Genomic DNA, 25,927 nt, shown 5'->3' on the forward strand with positions numbered 1-25,927 from the left:
TTGTATTTTTACTAGAGATGGAATTTCACCATGTAGGCCAGGCTGGTCTTGAACTCCTGACCTCAGGTGATCCACCCACCTCGGCCTCCCAAAGTGCTGGGATTACAGGCACGAGCCACCGTGCCTGGCCAACAAATATTTTTCAAAAGAAGATATATATGCGGCCAACGAACATATGAAAAAAGTTCACTATCACTGATCATTAGAAAAATGCAAGTCAAAGCCATAATGAGATAACCATCTCACACCAGTCAGAATGGCTATTAATTAAACATCAAAAAACACGGATCCTGGTATAATTTCAGAGCAAAGGAAACACTTATACACTGCTGATGGGAGTGTAAATTAGTTGACATGTTGTGGAAAGCTGTGTGGAGATTCCTCATAGAGCAAAAAACATAACTACCATTCGACGCAGCAATCCCATTACTGTGTATGTACCCAAAGGAATATAAATCAATGTAGCATAAAGACACATGCACATGTGTGTTCACTCCAGCACTATTCAAAATAGCAAAGATATGGAATCAACCTAAAGGCCCATCAATAGAAGAGTGGATAAAGAAAATGTGGTACATAAGCACCATGAAATACTATGCAGCCTTAAAAAAGAATGAGATTATGTCCTTTATAGGAACATGGATGGAGCTGGAGGCCATTATCCTCAGCAAACTAATGCAAGAACAAAAAACAAATTACCACATGTTCTCACTTATAAGTGGAAGCTAAATTATAAGAACATGTGAATACAAAGAAGGGAAAAACAGACACTGCAGCTTACTTAGAGGAGGAGGGTGGGAGGAGGTAGAGGAGCAAAAAAAGTAACTAACGAGTACTATGCTTAGTTCCTGGGTGATGAAATAATCTGTACAACAAACCCCCATCATACAAGGTTACCTATATAACAAACCTGCACATGTAATCCTGAACTTAAAGTTATTAAAACGAAGTATCACAGTAACAACATATATTATAAAGGAAGACGGAAAAGAACGAGGCCCTGACCTCTAACATATTGATGACTTAATGCTAAGCCAAATAAATAAATATAATTACAATACAGTGTGATGCATGCTATTTTAGTGTATACATGCTAGGATACTATACAGAAAACTTCTCTAATCCAGTCTAGATATTTAACCTGAGTGATGAAAGATAAGCATGAATTAAATAAGCAAAAGCACTGGGGGAAGAAGGAGCAGTTTATACAGAGGAGAAGTGTGACAGAACAATGACATGGGCAGGCAACTAAAACTATTTATTTATACAATGGTGTAAAGGATACACGGAAGGGTGGAGGATGGCAAGACAGGAAGGTGAAGTGCATGGGCCAGATTACAAAGGTATTTATATGTAGGTGAATATAGTCAATAGCGGGGTAAAGGTAAGTTCCTGAATACTTATTAATGTGATCCCAAAGACAATCAGAAGTTACCGAGATGGTGTAAAGATATAAAATGGTCAAGTTGGGTTATGGTTATAGAAACTGGGTTATGGTTATGGAAATGGATCAAGGACATGATAGACGAATTGTCTGCATAGATTTAATAATGAATCTGCTCTTAAGATAAATGCACAGGACAATAATGGGGTCATAGAAGAGACCCAAGAAGAATAAATTATTTCCATATCTGCTTTAGGATACAATCAGATGATACTGATACAGATGTTTCAACAAAAGAGAGAGTTGAGAACTGGTCTAGTCAATTGGTATAATTTACATAAGCATAAATGGCTTATGTAAACCCACATCTTATTCTTTGCAAAGTTAATTTGATAGTTGCTTGTATCTATGTACCTTTTTTATTGTGAAAGTAATTTTTACTACAAACTTACTTTGAAGCTAATTGTACAATTAATATGTAGCATAGGGAATAGAATGCAAAGCAAATAAAAACTTTTTGTGAACTTATTTTTCTTTTGAATTATTTACCTTGCCAATTGTCCCTTGAACTCTTTATGAAATAAACTTTGGGTAGCAAGGGAAAGCTAAAGTTTACTGAAGTTTATTAAAGTTGTTTTGTTATGCAAAACAAAATAATTTACAATGTTGAAAGAGAAGTTTATTCCTCTGGGTCAAATATATTGTGATGATCAATTTCAACGGACTCATAATGATCACAAGCATGGCTGAATCACTGAATTTTATGAAACAACCAGTCCTGAATGTTGAAACAAAGTACGATTTTTTTAGCACTTCCATAGAATCCTAAAGTTGGAATACTTTAGAGACATTTCATTCTAATCCGTCATCTCACATGAAAGTAGAAATATTTATATCTTTAAGCACATCTGTCCATGTTCTTATAGTGACGGAGAGTTCACAAATAATATCAACAACAAAAACAATAAGGAATAACAACCTCTGAGTAATTTTTATGCACAAGTACTTTTATATACATTATTTTATTTGGGGACAATTCTAACTATTAAATGCTCCATTTACTATTAAGCCAAATTTGCCAGCCTACACCTTTTAACTAAATTATTGGCCCTAGTAATCCTTCCTGAACAATAAAAATTATAGTTACTATTTATAGCACTTGATAAAAGTAATTTGTTTTATATGTTTTCTCTCAATTATCATATTAACTGTCTGAAGGTACTATTGAAGGTACTATCACTATTTTCTCCCAATTTACAGGCAGGAAAATTAAACCTTGGGGAAGGTAAGTAATTTTTCCAGGGTTACAAATGTACTAGTTGGTGGAGATGAGGATTGACTCCAAAGTGCAGGTTTCACTTATCACATGCACCTGAGATATGGGCTTTGCAAGCTGTCAAAATTAGATTTGTAAACTTCCTGAGCTGAGAGTCAGGCTCCAAACCATGGTAAATTAACTGAATTAGGAAATTTCATTCTATGACGCCTCTGAAGCAATGGACTGCAAACCTGTCCCAGGCAACACCATTCCAACATGTGCTCCGTAGGATTAGCCTTTCTTTCCATCTAAATTTCTACACATCCCAATGTAACAATATTGGTCAAGAAAAATTTAACAGTTGCCTTTTTTTGTTTTCTATTCACAAATGTGGCATTTTTACCATGTATATGCAGAATATGATATTATTTTAACGAGGATATGAAAAAAGTGGGTCACCATCTGTGGATACCACAAAGAAAAACACTCTTGAGAATTAATCACTACATCATAGTTAAATCAAAAACATGGCACACTGTGTTAATTCTGGCTTGCTTTATAGTTAGTGAAATAACAGTAACAGTCAAATCATGGAAAACTGAGTTAGCCAGAATGTGATCATCTTGGCAATAGGAATGATTATTTTGTTTTTACATTTTGATTATGGCAAATTTTACACAAATTTTGTTGTAGCTTTAAATAATGAGACTTTGACATATATCAACTCAAACAATATTTACTACCAACTTGCATTAAGTGTCATTAGATTACTCTATGTAACATGCTAACTTTAGAACTAACTTCTAATTCCTTGAGGGATAATCTGCTCCTGGGACCTGAGACAATCGGGCATTCATCACTTACCATGTGCTGATGGCTCTCCTTTCCACATAAAAATGATGCTAGTAATTCAATAAAAATAAGGCATGTTTAAATGAAATAATTTTCTAGTAATGGTGAAAGATTTCTGCAAAACCACTCACATTGTCTTATGTGGCCTCCCTTTGAGTATCTAAATTCAGTTCAACAAATATTTATTGTTTATCTACTCTGTGCCAAGCATTGATACATAAAATGAACAAAGTAGATCCCTGTCCTTGAGAGTATACCTTCTAGTGGAAGAAACACACAATAAGCATAAACATAATAAATGAATAATGGTAATAAGTGATATTTTAAAAAAGGAAAACTAGAGTGAAACAAGGATGATCAGGAGAGCCTGGGTGGGGAGAAGATGGGAGGTTTCAGTATTACATAGGGTAGTCAGGGTAAAACTCAGAAGAAGGTTAAGATTTGAGCTAATATATGAAAAAGATTAAGTTCTTAACCAAACACATTTATGGGAGAAGAATATTTTAAACAGAGGGAAAAGCAAGTGAAAATATTCTAAGTTAGAAACATGCCTTGAGAGTTCAATGACAGTACAGGAAGTGTGGAGAATGTGGGTGCAGGAAAGTGAGCTCATCATAGAGGTGAGGAAGGGGGCCATATCAGGTCTTGAGGGTCATTATAAGGATTTAGACTTTCATTAACTGAAATGCACTGACTGTCAATACTAATGTTAGGTCCAGATATGATATTAGTTTCAATTAGGGTTTCAATTTCCTAGAGAACCAAAAAAGTACCCTTAATTTCTGATCTTACCCCCAAACCAATTTTCTAACTTTGCCTCTTTAATTATTCTTTTCCTTTCAGCATCTTTAATCTCTAATAATGAAAATATATGTACTTCATTCTAATATTGTTATAAGATTTCCCCAAACCAACCACATGGATGGTCTTTAGAAAGGAAAAATAAACTGCTTTCACATGCTCATACCTGCTTTACCTTTGTCTATAAATACATGTAAATTAAGGATGGCAAGAAAAAACTATTATAAACAAAAGACCTTATTTTCACCTACAAGATATTGCTATTGATAGCATTTTTTGTTTTGTTTTTAGGTTAATCTATAACTGAGGAAATCACATTGAGTCTCCTTTTTTATGTTACCAATGAGCAGATGTATCATTCTTATTTTCTAATTTTTTACATGTAGGAATACAGATGGAAAACAGTAAGAAACATAAGCTTTTAAGAAACTGGGCTTAATCTTGCTAAATGAAAGTTAAGAGAATAAAAAGAGAGAGATACAGAAAAGAAACATGGTATACAGATTATTTTCAAATCATAATGATTACCTTTAATAATCTAATAATTTAGCTTTAATAAATTCAGATAAAATATTAATTCTAATTCTTTCATGACCCACCATTTTTGTTCACTTGAAAAAAAAGTAGAGAGAATGGTATAAATAGAAATAGTTGAGATTTTAAGGAAAATATGGCTATAGTTAATTGTGAATCTGATCTTTCTTTGGATGGGAAAATGGAAAAAAATTCTGAGTCAGAAACCTGATTTGAGTCATATTCCCTAGTAACACGACTGCTGATGTTTTTCACATTGACAGACATTCTTTGCATTTTATTTTTTTCAGCGGGTTATTTCACCTTGGGTTCACAAAGGAAGAATAGCAGATGGTATCCCAAATAATCATATGATTTCACTAAATTTCTTATGAAAAGCAAAGTAATTCATGCTGATCAAAGTGACAGCTGGAATCTAAAGAGCCTCATAGACTTATAGATAAAATCGTATAAGTTATAAATAGTTATAAATACATCCTCATCATCTAAAAAATGATCAGGCATAAAAAGAAATGATTAGAATGGGTGGAAAAACGTAGCACAGAAAGTCATCCATGATATTAACTGCAGAAGAAATGGCAGAAAGAAGAGGGCAGTAGAAAAAGGCCCTTCCCTGTTAGGAAGCCAAGGATTTAGCATAGAGTTGGGGAACTCTGTCTAACTGCAACCCTGAGTGAGGGTGAACAGTACATATTAATTTACATGTTTGATGCCTTCTTTAGAAAAGAGGATATTAATAATTGAAAAAATAAATGTAGTATACCTGGCCCTGACAATTCAGCGGCTATATATCTTGAAATCTGATATGTGACCCTCAAGGACGACTACCAACTTGATAGCTTCTCTGACTAGTCTGGTCTGTTTCAGGCACACAGCCAAGACTTTTGTTCAACCATACTCAGCAAAAAAGCATAATTTCATGAAAACTCCATTATCACACCTGGCAGCAAATGGCAGATGATATGGCTTCCGACTAAGATCATTTCTCTTAAACTTTATGTGACAGATCATAGAACAATTTGTGATGGCAGCCAAGGTTGAAGGAGGGTATAGTATAATAACCATGTTTATGGCCATTCCTAGTGCTTCCCAATAACTTTTAATTTTTGTCATTTAAAACAAAAAAGAAAAAATATTTAAAATACAGTCTTTGTTGAATATTAGTTATTTATTCCATTTAAAAAATTTAATATTAGTTATTTAAAGCTTACTTGAGGTAAGCTTTTGTTCTCATTTAGTTAATAATAATTAATGAAATTTTAATATAGAGAATTTTAGGCAGTAAAGCTGAAGTTGCCTCTACATTTCTTTAATTTTCAGGGGCAATTGATTTTGTAAAAAAAAAAAAGGATACTATAAGAAGTACAACTACAAAAACAAACACTACATATTTAAGAGCTTTAATATTTCCTGAAATTCAATCACATGAAAAGAAATTCTTTAATAAGTTCTTCCATTCATACCTTTCATTTTAAGCTATAGAAACAAAACAAATCAAATCCTACCATTCATTTAACAAATACTGATTGAGTACTTATCACATACTAGATAACTTTTTAGAAACTAGGGATATGGCAGTGGAAGAAAAAGAAAACTCCCTGCTTTCACAGAACTGAACAGTACATGAATAGAGACAGAACATAAATAATTAAATGTAAAATATGTCAGCTATTTATAAATGTATGAAAAGAGGAAAGTGGACTGAGGGTAAAATTTTACATAGGTTAGACAAAGAAGGCCTTACTGAGAAAGGGCTATCTGAGGAAATGTTAAAGGAGGTGAGAGAGCTAGTCATGTGGAAAACTGGGCAGAGGCAGGTATGGTGAAGATGTCAAGTAGACAGAAAGGCAAGCTTTGACCTAGTTTGAATTAGAAAAATAGCAAACAGGTCACAACAAATTGGGCAAGGGGGGAAACTAGCAGGAGATAAAGTGAGAAAGGTAACAGGAAGCCAGAAGTCCCAGGGCCTTTTACGCTATTACAAGAACTGGTTTTTATTCTGAATAAAATGATAAGCTTTCCTGGGGTTTTGAGCAGAGAAATTACCTAACTCAGAATCATCACAGCTTTTGTGTTGAGGAAGACTAAAAGTCAATAAAGGAGGAAGCAGTGAAACAGAATTTTCAGGCTAAAGGGCAATAAAGGAGGAAGCAGAATTTCATTAACAGTTAAAAAATTGTTACAACAATCCAGGGAAAAGAGGTTCAGATAAGAGAAGTAATGATACTGGCAATGAGAAAAGGTTAGATTCTGGATACATTCTGAAGTTAAAGCTACTAAGTTTTGCAGGTGGCCTGGGTACAAAGTGGTAATTCCAACATTTTTAGTCACAGGAACAGGAAGAATGGGGCTGCCATTTACTGAGATGGGAAAGGCTGCATCAGGAGCAGGGCTGGGGGTAAGTGGGAGATTGGGAGTCCAAGTCTGGACGTGTTACACATGCTACGTCTATTACAGATCTAAGTAGCAATGTCAAGGAGGAGTTTTACCACAGGATTCTGAAGTTCAGAGAAGAGGTACAGGTTAGTGATAAAGATTTGGGAGTCACAAATATAAAGATGTATGACTTGATGAGATTATCAAGGAAGTGGAGATAAACAGCAAAAAGAAAAGTTTCAAGCTTCAAGCCCGGAAGCATTTTAATGTGTATAGGTGGCAGGGAGTGGGGAAGATGAAAAGGAATAAACTGAGGAAAACTACAAAGTAACAATCAGTGAGGTAGGGGGAAAGCAAGGGGAGTGTGCTATCCTGGAAGCAAAGAGAAGAAATTCTGTATGTTGGGCTTCAAATTTTTCCTTTACCTGTATTCTTAAAGTATCTTCTTAACCTATATACTCAGACGTAGAATTACTAGGCCCAATTGATACATTTATTGGACAGGCCAGTACTAGGAAATAGATTTGTGCTACTCCACTAGAGATGCTAATTAATATCCAAGCTAATTAATCATTACTTTCTGAATTCAATAATTACATTGAATATCATGATATGCCTCTCAGATCCCCCACTGTTGTTCTGGGGGTTGCCTCAGCTGCAAAGAGTCCTTTCACCATAGACCATGACTTACGCTCTTCCCCAGAGTGACCCACATCCAGTGACTAACTGATGCAGGAATATAAAGCCTTGACCATCTCAGCCCAGCTGGTAACAACTCTGAAAAGCCACTGTAGCTTCAGAGTTCCCCACAGGATCAGGGAAAGCTGTCATCGTGCCTGCAGGCAGCTCAACTTCTCCCTCTGCCCATTCCTGCTTCCTTTGCTGTTTCTTCCACAGAGTTTAGTCTGAAGGGCACTTCTTAAAAACTTCTTAAACACTAAATTTCATTTCCAAATGCGCTTCCCAGCTATTTGCGCTTCCAGATAACTTCCCAAGCTAATTCCCAATTAGCTTGGATATTAATTAGCATCTCTAGTCACTGGATGTGGGTCACTCTGGGGAAGAGCGTAAGTCTTGGACTCCCAATCTCCCACTTACCCCCAGCCCTGCTCCTGATGCAGCCTTTCCCATCTCAGTAAATGGCAGCCCCATTCTTCCTGTTCCTGTGACTAAAAATGTTGGAATTACCACTTTGTACCCAGGCCACCTGCAAAACTTAGTAGCTTTAACTTCAGAATGTATCCAGAATCTAACCTTTTCTCATTGCCAGTATCATTACTTCTCTTATCTGAACCTCTTTTCCCTGGATTGTTGTAACAATTTTTTAACTGTTAATGAAATTCTGCTTTCTCCTTTATTGCCCTTTAGCCTGAAAATTCTGTTTCACTGCTTCCTCCTTTATTGACTTTTAGTCTTCCTCAACACAAAAGCTGTGATGATTCTGAGTTAGGTAATTTCTCTGCTCAAAACCCCAGGAAAGCTTATCATTTTATTCAGAATAAAAACCAGTTCTTGCAATAGCGTAAAAGGCCCTGGGACTTCTGGCTTCCTGTTACCTTTCTCACTTTATCTCCTGCTAGTTTCCCCCCTTGCCCAATTTGTTGTGACCTGTTTGCTATTTTTCTAATTCAAACTAGGTCAAAGCTTGCCTTTTGGGAAGGCAAGATTAGGTTCCAGGTAACCTAATCTTGGAATAGTCTGAGAAAGCTGGTAATAAGATGGGGCTTTGGTGCTAGTCAACTCACTGCCACAGTGGTAATGAGGACCCCACCCGGTCCAAGGTAGCAGTCCAACTATTAAAACTCACCAGAGGTGAGCTGAGATGTTGGGAAGGGAACATCTTAGTTAGAATGGTATTTCAGATGTTTGAGAAATATGAGAGAAGTAGTAACTATAAGGACAATGGAAAAAACACAAAAAGCTCAGGGAAAGTAACTGCCAAGAAGAAAGCCAGAGGGCCTTCTTTATAAATACAAAGATGTTCTCAGCTTCTGTAGCTGTTGGGTAAAGAAAGTTTATGTACAGAAACAGGGCTTAATCATCAGAATATTCAAGCTCCCAAACTCAATGAAAGCAGATCTGCTAAGTCAGAATCCTCGTTAGAAAAGAATGGGAATTTGCCACATGGAATGGGATGTCTGGTTTGATGTCTTCTGAAATCCTGAATCCCCAGATTCCCCCAGAGCTTTCTAACCTGGGGGAATCACAAAGTGGCCTTCCCCTTCTTTCTTGGGACGACAAAGATAGAGATTTCACCCCTATAAGATAACATGTGCCCCTTAACTACCATCTACCTCTGCCTCCCCTGCAGATCCCTGGGCCAATAACTAAGGTTTTATCACAATATAACCTATCTGGGACACACTAGGGTTAATAAAGAAAGAAAGAGATTTACCCCAAAGGAACCACAAGACCTAGATAGTCTGTATTAGCCAGGAGAATACATGTAGAATTAAATGTTGAGGGTGTTTGATTAAAAGGGCTGGAACCTAAGAAAAGGAAGAGCTTACTGATTTGCAGGCACTCTCCTGAGATGCAGGATTTAACACGGGCAAGAATCCCAGAAGATGGTCCAAACTCACTGCTAGGATGGTTCCTAGAAACATGGACAAATTAATGGCTGATACTAGTATGACTTAAATGCCAGGAATGCTGTGGCAGATGGCAGAAGAGGGGATTGCAAGGCTCAGAGAACTGGGCAGTCTGGTATATAGACATGAGGTAAAAGCCAGAAAATCCTTAAGATGAATGTATACCACAGGAAGACCCAGAAAACACACCATTTCCCAAAGCCATAAGGAATAGGCCAATGAGAAGACATCAACATTACTAAAAATTTCAGAGGTGGTTCTCCCCTGAAGGTCAGGAGTGACAGCAGAAAAGGATAATGTATAACCAGGCTGGCTGATAGCAATGAGGATGCTGAGACCAAGTGAGAATGCTTAACCATCAGAAGCCAGGTAGACACAATTATCATAAGAGCGGCAAAAGTGGGGTGTGTGTGTGTGTGTGGCTGGCTAACCCACAAAACGTTATTGAGGTAATTAATGGAATCTTGCATCCCTAGAGGCAAAACAGAGAGCTAATAAAGCTACTACTCAATATTTACCATCAAAAGAAACCAAAGATGAATGACCACAAAGTTGAGTGCAGCTGCCCCAATGAAGTTACAATCTCTTGCTCAGCTTCCAAACCTGAGTTAATTTTTAGACCCAGAACCTACAAACTGAAGAAGAGGCCTAGTTCCCAGAAGAAAGAACCTTTTAACACCATGACAAGAGTATAGGATAATAATCCCCCCAATATTTAGCCACAGGGAACTACAGTACTTTACCCAAGTAACTGTGCACTGGAGAAGGACTATCCAAATGTTTGAGGACTAATGAGCACACAGTTGACACTGATACCTGGTGACCTGAAGCATCAAAATGCTGTTCCCCTTTCCCTGTTAGAGTAGAGGCTTATAGGAGCCAGTAATAAATGGAGCCCCAGCCAAAGTCTGGCTCATAATAGGTCCACTGTGACCACAGATCCACCTAGTGGTGATTCTTCAGACCCTAAATGTGTAATCAGAAAAGACAGACTTGGTAAGTGCCATAAGACTCTCATCAAATCCTCAGCCTGTGAGTGAAGAGCTCTAATTGTGGAGAAGACCAAGAGGAAGAATTTGAAGCTGCTCTACCCCAAACCTACCAAGATGGCAAATAAAAAAACCAACACAGCACTGAAGGAGGAAGAGGGGGAGGTTGATGGGCAGAAATTAGTGTCCATGTAAGTATCTAAACAGCATGCAGGGGTGGTCCCAACTAAGTTATCCATGGCTGTTGGTGGGTCCATGTTGCACTATAACTTCTGTACTATGCCCTTTCTTCCAAAGAGGTTTATCCCAAAGGTACTCCATTTTTTTTTTTTTTTTTTCAAAAGAGTCTTGCTCTGTTGCCTAGGCTGGAGTGCGGTGGTGTGATCTTGGCTAACTGCAACCTCCACCTCCTAGGTTCAGGTAATTCTAGTGTTTCAGTCTCTGAGTAGCTGGGATTACAGGCATATACCACCATGCCTGGCTAATGTTTTTGTATTTGTTAGTAGAGACAGGTTTTCGCCATGTTGGCCAGGCTGGTATCCAACTCCTGGCCTCAAGTGATCCGCTTGCCTCGGCCTCCCAAAGTGCTGGGATTACAGGTGTGAGCCACTGTGCCCGGCCCAAAGGTACTCCTTAATAAACTCTATCTCAGAGTCTGATGTCTAGGTAACCTGTAACAATCATTTCCCACTTTGAATTTAAGTTATGTTTCTTTTTAAAATAATCTTGGGTTTATCTTCAGTACAACTTCTCAATTTAATTGGGTAGTGTTAGGTTTCACATCTAAATCATTTCCCTGAAACAATGTTATGACAGAAGGTATTTTTTTAGTCTTTCGCATTTTTCTCTGGAACTACAACCCCTGATTTATAGGTGATCTCTACATTTAAAATTATTGTTGGCACTTGTCAATCCCTGTTTCCTTACAAAGAACTTAGGTAACTCCTCAATTCCACATTAAAAAAACAACAGTTTTTCTGATTCTGGATTGACACAAAATATTCAAAATTCACTCATATCTCATTTTTTCCCAAAAACTTTTCATTGGTTCCCAATAATAAAAATTCCTTCTCCCCTTATTTCATCAGCACTTACGTGCACCTAACTTGTTAGCAGCGTCTGTTTGTTAAAGTTGTCTTATTTAGATAGACTCTATTCCAGATTGCATTTCCATTCCTTTTATACAACCTTACACTATTATCTATACAATCTCTTGATTAATGGTGCTACTGAGGAAGTTGGATAATTTCAAAACCTTACATGAGCGTTTCACAAGATAAGGCACTTTAAATATGAAAAGCTATTAGAAATTAACTGTATTATGTGATCTCAAAAAAATGCAGAGTTTCTCAACTATTTTTATAAATAAGTGTAGCTTAATGAAATAGGTTAAATAATTACAATAAATAAATCAAGCATGTGGTTCTAAAATGTAGTCCATACTAATTGGCAAATGTACTCAGCATTTAAACCTTGAGTAATGAGAGGTTAAATGCATTCTAAATGTTGTGCAAGCTGATGAAAGCACTTTCTGCTGTTGGACACAACTTCTTAAAAATAAACATTATAATAAAAAGAAACCAGAAGTGCATCTCTAGTTACAGTTAATTCTAGTGATGACTTTATTTCTAAGAAAAACCAAGGCAACATATGTGTTTTTAAATAGTGTGTGGTTTCTGTGGTTATACAGTAACCAAGGGATGACTGTCAGTGTGATAAAATTCTCTTCGAATATACTACTAAATTATGGTGGGAGCCTCTTTTCTGAAAAAAAAAAAAAAAATGGAAAAATTTACTATAGCATCTGGCCCACAATCAAATGTCAACTTGAAAAGATGAAAATACAGGTTGAGCATCCCTAATCCAAAAAATCCAAAATCCAAAATGCTCCAAAATCTGAAACTTTTTGAGCGCTAATATGATGCGACAAGTTACCCTGAACACATGATTTTTTTCATTGCATTAATGGTATATTAACTATGTTTTTTGCTGTTAAGGATTTATGTGTGATAAGTGCAAAAAAAGATTGCTTATTGGTAGCATATAAAATTCAGAGTCAGGGATAATGGTGATGCCAAACAACCGTACATTGTCCACATGGGTAGCTGAGATAGTGACATCTTTGCCTCTGATGGTTCAATGTACATAAACTTGGTTTTACACACAAAATTATTTAAACTTTTGCATAAAATTACCTTTAGGCAATGTGTATATAATTTATATGAAACATAAATAAATTTTGTGTTTAGATATGGGTACCATCTCATTATATATATGCAAATATTTCAAAATCTGCATAAACACAATGGTTTCAGGTGATTTGGATAAGAGACACTCAACCTATATAGTACTGCATTTTAATCAAATATTATAGTTTTAATCACAGATGTGTGGATCATGATGGACTGCCCTGTTCTTGCTCCCTTCTGGACCCTGTGGACTCTACCAACTCATGCTCAATCCCCACCTCTTTTTCTGCTTTTCCTTTGTGGCTGGTGGTTGACCATAAAAGAGTCAAATATCAGCCACAAAGATGACTGAAGATCAGATTTTATCATCAACCAGAAAGTATAGATTGTCAATAAACATAAAAAGGTTTGCAGGTAATTTAGTCACTGGTCACTGTCTCCTTTACCATAATCATGCATTTCAACAGCCACAGGTTCTAAAGATTCTTGTAAAAAAAAAAGTAGATTCAGGGACAGCAACAGAGACAATCTTTTCTGGATAGACACATGATATTATCATTTGTCCGTTAACAGTCATGAGGAAATAGATAGGATATATGCATTCAAATTACTTCTAATTATTAAACCATATTGCATAAATCTTTGATTTTTTAATAGTCTGTTACATTATTGTTATTGACTAAAATATAGATAAAATAAAGATACATACTTGGAAGAAACCGACTCCATGAATTCGTCCAAAAAATCATCATATTCAGAACCTCTTACTCTTCTCTGCCGTAGTCCAATGTAGAGTGGATCTTTAAGTAACTCCTATTTAAAAAAGTACCATAATAGAAATAACTATAACCAAGTCATTTATTGAGCCTTAGTTTCTTCATCTGTATAAAAGGGATAAAAATAGAAATAAAATCTTACCATACTGATTCAGAATTGACCTACAGGGTAATTACTTAATGTTACATAGAATATATTGTAGTATTTATACACCAAATAAGAAAAAAAATTCCTGCCCAGGAGCAGTGGCTCACACCTGTAATCCCAACACTTTGGGAGGCCGAAGCAGGCCAATCACGAGATCAGGAGATCGACACCATCCTGGCTAACACAGTGAAACCCCGTCTCTACTAAAAATACAAAAATTAGCCAGGTGTGGTGGTGCGCACCTGTAGTCCCAGCTACTTGGGAGGCTGAGGCAGGAGAATTACTTGAACCTGGGAGGTGGAGGTTGCAGTGAGCCGAGATCACACCACTGCACTGCAGCCTGGGTGACAGAAGGAGACTCTGTTGCAATTAAAAAAAAAAAAAAAGGAAAGAAAAATAATTCCTGAATGTTAACATTCTAGACTATTCTGAGGAAAACAAAAAAAATTAAAATATTTCATTTGTGTTAATTTGAAAAGTTCAATTGAGATTTTACAGACAAAGGTAATCACACAGAGAAATAACATTTAGTTTTGAAATACTGCTTAAAGAATGGAAAGATAGCAATTCCTTTCTTAATTTTCCACTTCCAAAAGCAAAACCATCAAACAACAGTTTTATTTTGCCTTTACTATGATAGTTAACAGACTTTAAAATAAATTTTTTAGCCTTTACTAGTGTTTTCTTAAAATTTTTAACTTTACACAGTTTAAGTTGTTTCTTAAACTAAGAACATTGCCCTGTATAAGTTTTGGTATATATAATATGTAATATCACTTTTATTAAATCAGTTTTGAAATCGAGATATAATTTAAATACAATATAACATACCCATTCATAACAAAATCTCAGTAAACTAGAAGCAGAAAGGAACTTCCTCAATGCAATAAAGGACATCTAAGAAAATCCCACATACAGTAGCATATTTAGCAGTGAAAGACTGAGTGCTCTTCACTTAAGATAGGGAACAAGATAAGGATATTTACCCTCATCACTTCTACTCAACACTATACTGGAGACCCTAGCTATTACAATAAGGCAAGAAAAAGAAAGAAATATAGTTTGAAAAAAAAAAGAAGCCAAACCTTTTTTATTTGTACACACGATTGTGTACATAGAAAATACTAACAAATCTACCAAAAAAAATCCTAGTAGAAAAAAATACATGAACTTAACACAATCACAAGTTATAAAGTAAATATACACAAATCAATTGTACTTCTATATACTTGCAACGGACAGTTAAAAATGAAACAAAATATACAACTCTATTTATAATACCAGCCCAAAATGCAAAATTCATAGGGACATATTTAAGAAAACATGTGTAAGACCTGCTCACTGGAAAATACAAAATATTGATGAAAGAAACTCAAAAACACTTAAATTGGGAATAACCTGCAAAAATAAGTAAATAAATAAATAAGACCAAAGTGACACCTTCGGTAACCTAGAATAGAGAAAATTGAAATAATGAATTTGTGAATCTGGCTAATGAGATTTCCAGGCAGAATGCTGACTTGGTTTCTTGTGGTTATATAATAAGGTCTAAAACAGGGAAGAGCTAGAGAAGAAAATGTTCAGTTTGTGAGCAAAACTGAAAGAATATAGGACACAGGATTTGCTGGTAAAAGATGTGCATAGTAAAATAAGGTCTTCAAAGATCAAATTAAGTGTGTGGTTTTAATAACTTTTTCAGAAATCTCTGAATGATTTAAAGTGAAGACTAATAGATCACCTTAACTAGACAAAAGGAACTGGTCGCACAACATTCTGCCATGCCACCAATATAGGAAGGAGCCTATTTTGAAAAGAATTGTGAATGGAGCCTCTGTCACATTGAGTAGACTATAATCTGATACAGAGAAGGTCTAAAGAGTTTTTAAGGGCATGGTACTATCTTGGATTATTAAGATAGAGACACTTCAAAATGAAAATAATTATCTGGGTCCTCAATTTTCTGTAGTCAGTAAGCAGACTGAGAAAGTTATTCAGCTGCTAATACAGATCATTTCTTATGAAAGAGAAAGGATATCTCAGAGGACAGAGCCAAGAACCCAGAGGGCAAAACCAAAAGCCTAAAAAAGAACCATGAACTACAGAACCACCCTGAGGAAACTGAATGGGCCCTACTCAAAGAATATTCCCTTCTCTTCCCCATGTAGGTGGCCTGGCAACATGTGTCCCATGAGATTTCAGAATTGCTATGTACCATTTAGAGCCATATGATTCCTACTCCTCCAGCTTTGAATGAGAATGTTGATGGCGGTTATTCTGTCCCTGCCTCACCATTGTATGTTTGATGTGTGGGAACACAGAAATGAGCTCCACCAAGGAGCAAAACCCAAGAAACGTCATTTGCATCTAGACCAGATTTAGATGACAATATCTTGAACTTTGGACCTGCTGCTATTAGTGGGATGAAACTTTTGAAATCCTAGGATGGTGATGAGCACATTTTGCATGTGGAATGTGACCAATTTCTGAAGAATGAGAACCGATGTGGAGAAAGGCCCAGCTGTGCCAGGCATCCTAGCCTTCCTAGCCATTCCAGTCCAAACTGCCAGCCCACAGAATCATAAACATTAATAAAACAGTAATTGTTTTAAGCCACTGAGATGGTGATGTTAAGAAGGTTAAACCTTCGGATGTTAAGAATAATCCGAAGAGAAGTTTACTTAAAGCCAATAGAAATGATAGCCTTTCTTCACACTTGTTGTCCTGTTGTAATTAGTAATGACACTCTCTGTCGTTATGAAATTGTTTTGGTTTGGCCAATATATCCTATGTATAATGTATTGCATAAGAAGAGTTAAGGATTTCCAGCTAGCTGAAAGTTAACAAGTTATATCACATGAATGTATTTCAGATGAAATGTAAAAACTGAAACCAAGTGCTGCTGTAAAGTGCAGCTGTTCCTTAAGGCATAAAAACTTTAAACAATCTACTGGCAGGCTTCTGAGCAGCTGAGGTTGAAGTGCCAATGTGCTACTAATGACTGCCAGAATTAAAATACTTTCTACATGTCTAGAATATATTTAGACTTCTAAAATGTGAATTAGAAAAATAACAAAATTGAGAAAAAAATGTTACATGTTTCCCCTTCTCTTTTCTCCCTCCTTTCCCATGTTAATGATTAAAGTATATACCATAAAGAAGTCTGACTACAATGTAGTCAATTACAAAGATTTATGAACAGGACAGAGATATTGAAGTAAATCAGAAAGTTAAAAAAATTCTTGATTCCCGGGTAAGATGAGCAAATAGGAACAGCTCTGGTCTGCAGCTCGCAGCAAGACCAATGCAGAAGGTGGGTGATTTCTGCATTTCCAATTGAGCTACCCAGTTCATCTCATTGGGACTGGTTAGACAGTGGGTACAGCCCACAGAGGGCAAGGAGAAGCAGGGTGGGGCATCGCCTCACCTGGGAAGCACAAGGGGTTGGGGAACTCCCTCCCCTAGCCAAGGGAAGCTGTGAGGGACCCTGTCCTGAGGGACCATGTACTCTGGCCCAGATACAACACTTTTCCCATGGTCTTCACAACCCACAGAAGAGCAGATTCCCTTGGGTGCTTACACCACAAGGGCCCGGGTTTCAAGCACAAAACTGGGCAGTCATTTGGGCAGACACCAAGCTAGCTGCAGGAGTTTTATTCCATACCCCAGTGGCACCTGGAATGCCAGCGAGACAGGACCATTCACACCCCTGAAAAGGGGGCTGAAGCCAAGGAGCCAAGTGGTCTTGCTCAGCAGATTCCATCTCCGTGGAGTCCAGTAAACTAAGATCCACTGGCTTGAAATTATTGCTCCAGCACAGTAGTCTGACCTGGGACACTCGAGCTTGGTGTAGGGAGGGATGTCCATCATTACTGAGGCTTGAGTAGGCAGTTTTCCCCTCACAGTGTAAATAAAGCCACTGAGAAGTTTGGACTGGGTGAAGCCCACTGCAGCACCACAAAGCCACTGTAGCCAAACTGCCTCTCTAGATTCCTCCTCTCTGGGCAGGGCATCTCTGAAAGAAAGGCAGCAGCCCCAGTCAGGGGCTTATAGATAAAACTCCTATCTCCCTGGGACAGAATACCTGAGGAAAGGGGCAGCTGTGGGCACAGCTTCAGCAGACTTAAACATTCCTGCCTGCTGGCTCTGAAGAGAGCAGCAGATCTCCCAGCACAGCATTCGAGCTCTGCTAAGAAACAGACTGCCTCTTCAAGTGGGTCCCTGACTCTCATGCCTCCTGATGGAGAGACACCTCCCAGCAGGGGTCAACAGACACCTCATACAGGAGAGCTCCGGTTGGCATCTGGCAGGTGCCCCTCTCAGGGGAAGCTTGCAGAGGAAGGAACAGGCAGCAATCTTTGCTGTTCTGCAGCCTCCGCTGGTGACACCAAGGCAAACAGGGACTGAAGTGGACCTCCAGCAAACTCCAGCAGACCTGTAGAAGAGGGGATTGACTCTTAGAAGGAAAACTAACAAACAGAAAGGAAGAGCATGAATATCAACAAAAAGGATGACCATGCAAAAACTCCACCCGAAGGTCACCAACAGCAAAGACCAAAGGTAGGTAAATCCATGAAGATGAGCAAAAACCAGCACAAAAAGGCTGAAAATTCAAAAAGCCAGAATATCTCCTCTCCTCCAAAGGATCACAACTCCTCACCAGCAAGGGAACAAAACTGGACGGAGATTGAGTTTGACTAATTGACAAAAGTAGGCTTCAGAAGGTGGGTAATAACAAACTCCTCTGAGCTAAAGGAGCATGTTCTAACTCAATGCAAGGAAGCTAAGAACCTTGATAAAAGGTCAGAGGAATTGCTAACTAGAATAACCAATTTAGAGAAGAACATAAATGACCTGACGGACCTGAAAAACATGGCATGAGAACTTCATGAAGCATACACAAGTATCAATAGCTGAATCAATCAAGTAGAAGAAAGGATATCAGAGATTGAAGATCAACTTAAGGAAATAAAGTGTGAAGACAAGATTAGAGAAAAAAGAATGAAAAGGAATGAACAAACCCTCCCAGAAATATGGGACTATGTGAAAAGGCCAAACCGACATTTGGTTGGTGTACCTGAAAGTGACAGGGAGAATGGAACCAAGTTGGAAAACACACTTCAGGACATTATCCAGGAGAACTTCTCCAACCTAGCAAGGCAGGTCAATATTCAAATTCAGGAAACACAGAGAAGTAAGTAAGTTCTTTGAAACCACTGAGAACAAAAACACAATGTACTAGAATCTCTGGGACACAGCTAAAGCCGTATTTAGAGGGAAAGTTTAGCACTAAATGCCCACAGGAGCAAGGGGGAAAGATCTAAAATTGACACCCTAACATCACAATTAAAAGAACTAGAGAAGCAAGAGCAAACAAATTCAAAAGCTAGCAGAAGATGAGAAATAACTAAGATCAGAGCAGAACTGAAGGAGATAAAGACATGAAAAATCCTTAAAAAGTACATGGTTTTTAAAAAGATTAACAAAATAGACAGATTGCTAGCCAGACTAATAAAGAAGAAAAGAGAGAAGAATCAAATAGAAACAATAAAAAATGATAAAGGGGAGATCACCATTGATCCCACAGAAATACAAACTAACATCAGAGAATACTGCAAACACCTCTACAAATAAACTACCAAATAAACTAGAATATCTAGAAGAAATGGATAAATTCCTGGACACAAACACCCCCCCAAGACTAAAGTAGGAAGAAGTTGAATCCCCAAATAGACCAATAACAAGTTCTGAAATTGAGGTAGTAATTATAGTCTACCAACAACAGCAACAACAGCCCAGGGAGACAGATTCACAGCCAAATTCTACTAGAGGTACAAACAGCAGCTGGTACCATTCCTTCTGAAACTATTCCAAACAATAGAAAAAGAGGGGCTCCTCTCTAACTCATTTTATCAGATCAGCATTGTCCTGATACCAAAACTTGGCAGAGACACAACAAAACAAGAAAATTTCAGGCCAATATCCCTGACGAACATTGATGCAAAAATCCTCAATAAAATACCTGCACACCAAATACAGCAGCACATCAAACAGCTTATTCACCACGATCAAGTCGGCTTCATCCCTGGGATGCAAGGCTGGTTCAACATATGCAAATAAATAAATGTAATCCATTGCATAAACAGAACCAATAACAAAAACCACATGATTATCTCAATAGATGCAGAAAAGGCCTTCGATAAAATTCAACACCCCTTCATGCTAAAAACACTCAATAAACTAGGTATTGATGAAACATATCTCAAAATAATAAGAGCTATTTATGCCAAACCTGTGGACAATATCATACTGAAGGACAAAAGCTGGATGCATTCCCTTTCAAAACTGGCACAAGACAAGGATGCCCTCTCTTACCACTCCTATTCAACACAGTATTGGAAGGTCTGGCCAGGGCAATCAGGCAAGAGAAAGAAACTGGACCCTTTTCCTTACAACTTAAACAAAAAATAACTCAATATGGATTAAAGATTGAAACATAAGACCTAAAACCACAAAAGCTCTAGAAAAAAACCTTGGGAATACCTTTTAGGCCATAGGCATGGGCAAATATTTCATGACTAAAACACCAAAAGCAATGGTAACAAAAGTAAAATCGACAAGTGGGATCTAATTAAACTAAAGAGCTTCTGCACAGCAAAAGAAACTAGCATCTGAGTGAACAGGCAACCTACAGAATGGGAGAAATTTTTGCAATCTATCCATCTGGCAAAGGGATAATATCCAGAATCTACAAGTAACTTAAATTTACAAGAAAAAAAAAAAAAAAAAACACTCCGTCAGAAAGTTGGCAAAGGATATGAACAGACATTTTCAAAAGAAGGCATGTATGTGGCCAAAAACATGAAAAAAAGCTCATCATAACTGTTCATTAGAGAAATGCCAATCAAAACCACAATGAGACGTCATCTCATGCCAGTAAGAATGGCAATTGTTAAAAAGTCAGGAAACAACAGATGCTGGAGAGGACATGGAGAAATAGAAATGCTTTTACACTGTTGGTGGGAGTGTAAATTAGTTCAACCACTGTGGAAGACAGTGTGGCGACTCCTCAAGGATCTAGAAACAGAAAAAGCATTTGACCCAGCAATCCCATTACTGGGTATATACCCAAAGGATTATAAATCATTCTACGATAAAGACACATGCACACATATGTTTTTTGCAGCACTGTTCATAATAGCAAAGACTTGGAAACAATCCAAATGCCTATCAATGTTAGACTGGATAAAGAAAATGTGGCACATATACACCATGGAGTACTATGTAGCCATAAAAAATAATGAGTTCACGTCCTTTGCAGGGACTTGGATGAAGCTGGAAACCATCATTCTCAACAAACTAACACAGGAACAGAAAACCAAACACTGCATGTTCTCACTCATAAGTGGGAGTTGAACAATGAGAACACATGGACACAGGGAGGGGAACATCACACAGCGGGGCCTGTCAGGGGGTGGAAGGCAAGGGGAGGGATAGCATTAGGAAATACCTAACGTGGATGACAGGTTGATGGGTGTAACAAACCACCATGGCACGTGTATACCTATGTAACAAACCTGCATGTTCTGCACATGTATCCCAGAACTCAAAGTATAAAAAAAAAATTCTTCCAATCATAGTAACGTCCCTGTCAAAAATTAAGTTTTTTTAATTTCATATTTTTAATTAAGATAATTAAGGCTTGAATAATGAGTGCATTCTCAGAGATTTGACTGACAAAAAAATTAGTATCTACAAAAAGCAATTTAACAACATTATTCCATTTTGATAATGGTTCCACAGACAAAGTAGACTGGCACAGAAGTGATATTAATTTAATAGATTAAAAACTTCTTATTGTCAGGAGCGAACACTCAATAGATCACTGTTAGAGAATAAACACTTGGTATTAAGCAAGTACTTAAAAAAGGGTGGAACTTCTTTAGCACGAGGTGTTACGTTAAATGCGTGTGGTGCCACTGAAGACTTATGAAAATTTACAAGGCTGAGAAAAGGAAAAAGATTGGGGAAAAGGTAAGGAACAAGACATATGGAAATATAAGAGAGCTCAAAAAAGGAGATAAGGAGGGTATATGTTGGTAATTATACTAATTATCTTACTGTTAACATTATCTCAATTCTGGACCCTTCAGAGTTTATAACTGAAGCATCCATTTATTTGAAGTTAATAGTAATCACTATCAAATCCTGGTCCCAAGTGATTCTCCTCCCTCAGCCTCCCAAAGTGTTGGGATTACAGGTGTGAGTCACTGAGCCTAGTCTAATATTCTCTTATCGACCTGAAAGTATTCTTTAAATATTAAGAACATTATACACCTTTATCTTCTATACTAATGTAACTATTCCTCATTTTAGCATTTATTTTTAAACTTTATTTATAATCTACAGAAAATTATTTTCTTTGTTACAATTTCTCCTCTTTTGTTACGGATTCTATAAAGATATATAAGTTTTGCTGTTTTGTTGGCTCGTGTTATCAACAAGAATAAGCAAAGTAACCACCACATTTAGGTAAGAGTCTAAAACCAGTACCACTAAAATGTCAGCATGCATATGAGCTGGCATGACTGTTAAAAAGTGCTAGAAATAAAAATGATTAAAATTTAGTTGTGATTCAGTATGTCTGGAGTGTGGTGCAAAATTCTGCATTCTTAACACATGCCCCTGATAATTCTGAAGTGGTGAGAAACTGGTATTGTTATTTCAAACTTGTATTATTAAGTTAAAATAAAACCATTCTACTTCCTACTAGGTTTCTGTCTCATTCAAATAAATTTTCTGTTTTGTTCTATACAATCAGTATTTCTAAAATTTACCTCAAAATTTCAAGGAGTTCCTGCTAGTTATAGTGTGTATAAAATCAAACTAAAGAAAGTCCATTCTCTTTCCCAAGGCACTAGTGTAGTGTCTCAGGAAATAGATAAATAAATTCTTGATAAAACCTATGATGATCTTCTAATTTAGAGAGGATGAGGCAAAATGAGACCACAAAGAGCAAGCAAATGAAACTCCAAACCAAAATCCTGGGAGTTGGGAATTTTCTTCTCTCCCCTGGCTTTACTAATGATGACTGGTATTCATTTCAATACAGGACCACTTGTCTGAAGTGGCAAGCAATATGAAAGGATAAAGGGTAGAAGTGAAGGAGGGCTGAAAGACAGATGATGATACTATAGTTGGTACCACGTGATAAGCAAAATAATGACTCCCCTCCCTACCCCAAAAATGCCCACGCTCTAATCCCTGAGAACTGTGAATATGTTATCTTATGTGCTAAAAGAGACTTTACAGATGTGACTAAGGGTGAGTCCTTAAAAGTGAAAACTTTTCCTGGCTGAAGTCAGAGAAAGACATGTAAGATGGAAGCAGGCCAGAGAAATGCTGCTATATTGCTGGCTTTGAAAATGAATAAAGGGGGCCATGAATCAAGGAATGCAGGCAATCTAGAAGCCGGAAATGGCCAAGAAATGGAATATGGCCATATTGACACCTTTCATAACTTTAACCTTTTGAGACTGTGTTGGCCTTTCGACCTACACAACTATAGGGAAAATGCATTTATGTTGTTTTAAGTCACTAAGTTTGTAACAATTTGTTACAGCTGCAATAGAAAACAAACACAGGCCACACTTTAGTGTCAACATCAGATTCTGTAGACAGGCTGGAAGATACACAAAGTCTATAAGGTTTTTCCTTCATTCAGTTTCTTTCCAACATAGCTGGTTCATGCCAAAGATGAAGACTACTTTCTGGAACACACAGGGGAACTGTCTAAATGGGAAAGATCACTCTTCAACTTTGCCAGTTCAAGCTCCAATAAGGATTCTATAGTAGGGTACACTGTACACATCAACCAGAGGCCAGACTAAACATAAAACTAGACACAGAAAAGCTGAGACCGGGAGCAATGGTTTAATAAGCAAAGAATATGCAGAAATGACATTCTCCTACTCATTCTGCCCATGACCTCTTGAGGACTGACCATGTGCTATGGGTTGAATGGTGTTGCCCCCAAATTCGTATGTTGAATCCCTAACCCCAGTACCTCAGAATGTGATGTATTTGGAGACAGAGTATTTAAAGAAGTAATTAAGTTAAATGAGGTCATTAGAGTGGGTCCTAATCCAGTATGACTGGTCTTTTTAAGAAGAGAAAATTGGCCAGGCGCAGAGGCTCACGTCTGTAATCCCAGCACTTTGCAAGGTCGAGGCAGGTGGATCACGAGGTTCGGAGTTTAAGACCAGCCTGGCCAAGATGGTGAAACCCCATCTCTACTAAAAATACAAAAATTAGTCGGGCGTGGTGGCGGGTGCCTGTAATCCCAGCTACTTGGGAGGCTGAGGCAGAGAATTACTTGAACCTGGGAGGCAGAGGTTGCAGTGAGCCAAGATCATGCCACTGCACTCCAGCCTGGGCAACAGAGTGAGACTCCGTCTCAAAAAAAAAAAAAAAAAAAAAAAAAATAGAGAAAATTAGGATACAGACATACACGGAAGAAAAACTATATTAAGACACCAGAGGAAGATGGACATCTGTAAGTCAAGGACACAAACCACAGAAGAAACCAATCCTACGAACACCTTGATCTTGGACTTCCAGCCCCCAGAACTTTGAGAAAATAAATTTCTGTCGGTTAAGCCACCTAGTCTATGGCACTATGTCACAATAACCCTAAAAAACGAATATACCATATAACACATGAAAAGGTTCTTTAAGACATAATAATGTCCAAAGAAGCATGAAAGGAACACAAGGAACATCTACTCAAATTATTTTTAGTCAAATAGCAAGCCTCAATATTAGTCACATACAAGAAAAAATAGACATATAATCAACATAATTTCTATGGAAATATTTGGCAACAGCAAAAAAAAAAAAAAAAAAAAAAAAAAAAAAAAAAAAAAGAAGGAATCAAACATGATATGCTCTAAAGAAAATTTACCTCAGGTAACAAGTAAATTTTATATAGCAACTACTTCACAATTAAAGAAAATGTGGACTGTGAAATAAATAGATGAAAGATGAGATGAAAATATAAACACAAACACCCTACCTAATTTAATACTTAGTATTATTAACTTAAAGAATAAGAGTATTTTCGACCTTAACAAAATCAAAATGGCCATTATTTTAAAGTCAAAAAAAAATAGATGTTGGCACCATGTGGTGAAAAGGGAAAATTTATACATTGTTATTGGGAATGTAAATTAGTACATCGTCTATGGAAAACAATATGGATATTTCTCAAAGAACAAAAAGTAGATTTATTATTCAATCCAGCAATTCCACTACCAGGTATCTACCCAAAGGAAAAGAAGCCATTATATCAAAAAGACACCTGCACATGTGTGTTTATCACAGCACAATCCACAATTGTGAAGATATGAAATCAACCTCAAGTGCCCATCAACCAATGAGTGGATAAAGAAAGTTTTCACATATATATCATAGTGTACCACTCAGCCATAAGAAAGGATAAAACAATGTCCTTTGCAGCAACTTGGATGAAACTGGAGGCTATTAACCTAAATGAAATAACTCAGGAATGGAAAACCAAATACCGCATATTCTCACTTACAAGTGGAAGCTTAGCTATGGGTACATAGGAGCACACAAAGCAGTATAATGGACACTGGAGACTCAGATGGGAGGAGGGTAGGAGGTGGGTAAAGAATAAAAAATTATCTATTGGGTACAATGTTTTTCAGGTGACGGGTACACTAAAAGCTCAGAGTTCACCACTATATAATTCATCTGTGTAACCAAAAACCACTTGTACCCTTAAAGCTATTAAAATAAAAAATAAAAATAAAAGAATAACAATATTTTTTAGCCAAGTACTTCTGTGTACTTCTGTTTTGGTGTCTTAGTTCCTCAAATTTCCTTTAGTTGAAAGCTGCAGAAGCTTAAAAGCAGTCAGGCAAGTGTATCTTTATGGCAAGTGAAGAGTGTCTTATTAACTGGCAGCTAATTCCGTTTCTGTTTTCATTACTATCCAGTACACGTAGGTA

The 25,927-nt window shown here is 37.1% G+C and overlaps 1 protein-coding gene across 2 annotated transcripts in view; it reads right to left on the reverse strand.

Annotated features, from left to right (window-relative positions):
* ME1 (malic enzyme 1) overlaps positions 1-25,927 on the reverse strand; it is a 227,938-nt gene that overhangs the window by 92,264 nt on the left and 109,747 nt on the right. For both annotated transcript variants that reach the window (XM_010358271.2, XM_030929299.1), the window contains exon 6: positions 13,684-13,787. In XM_010358271.2, coding sequence (XP_010356573.1) covers positions 13,684-13,787 — 104 coding nt within the window. The remainder of the gene's footprint in view (positions 1-13,683; positions 13,788-25,927) is intronic.

The sequence above is a fragment of the Rhinopithecus roxellana genome, chromosome 4, assembly GCF_007565055.1.
Source record: "Rhinopithecus roxellana isolate Shanxi Qingling chromosome 4, ASM756505v1, whole genome shotgun sequence".
Classification (NCBI taxonomy): Eukaryota; Metazoa; Chordata; class Mammalia; order Primates; family Cercopithecidae; genus Rhinopithecus; species Rhinopithecus roxellana.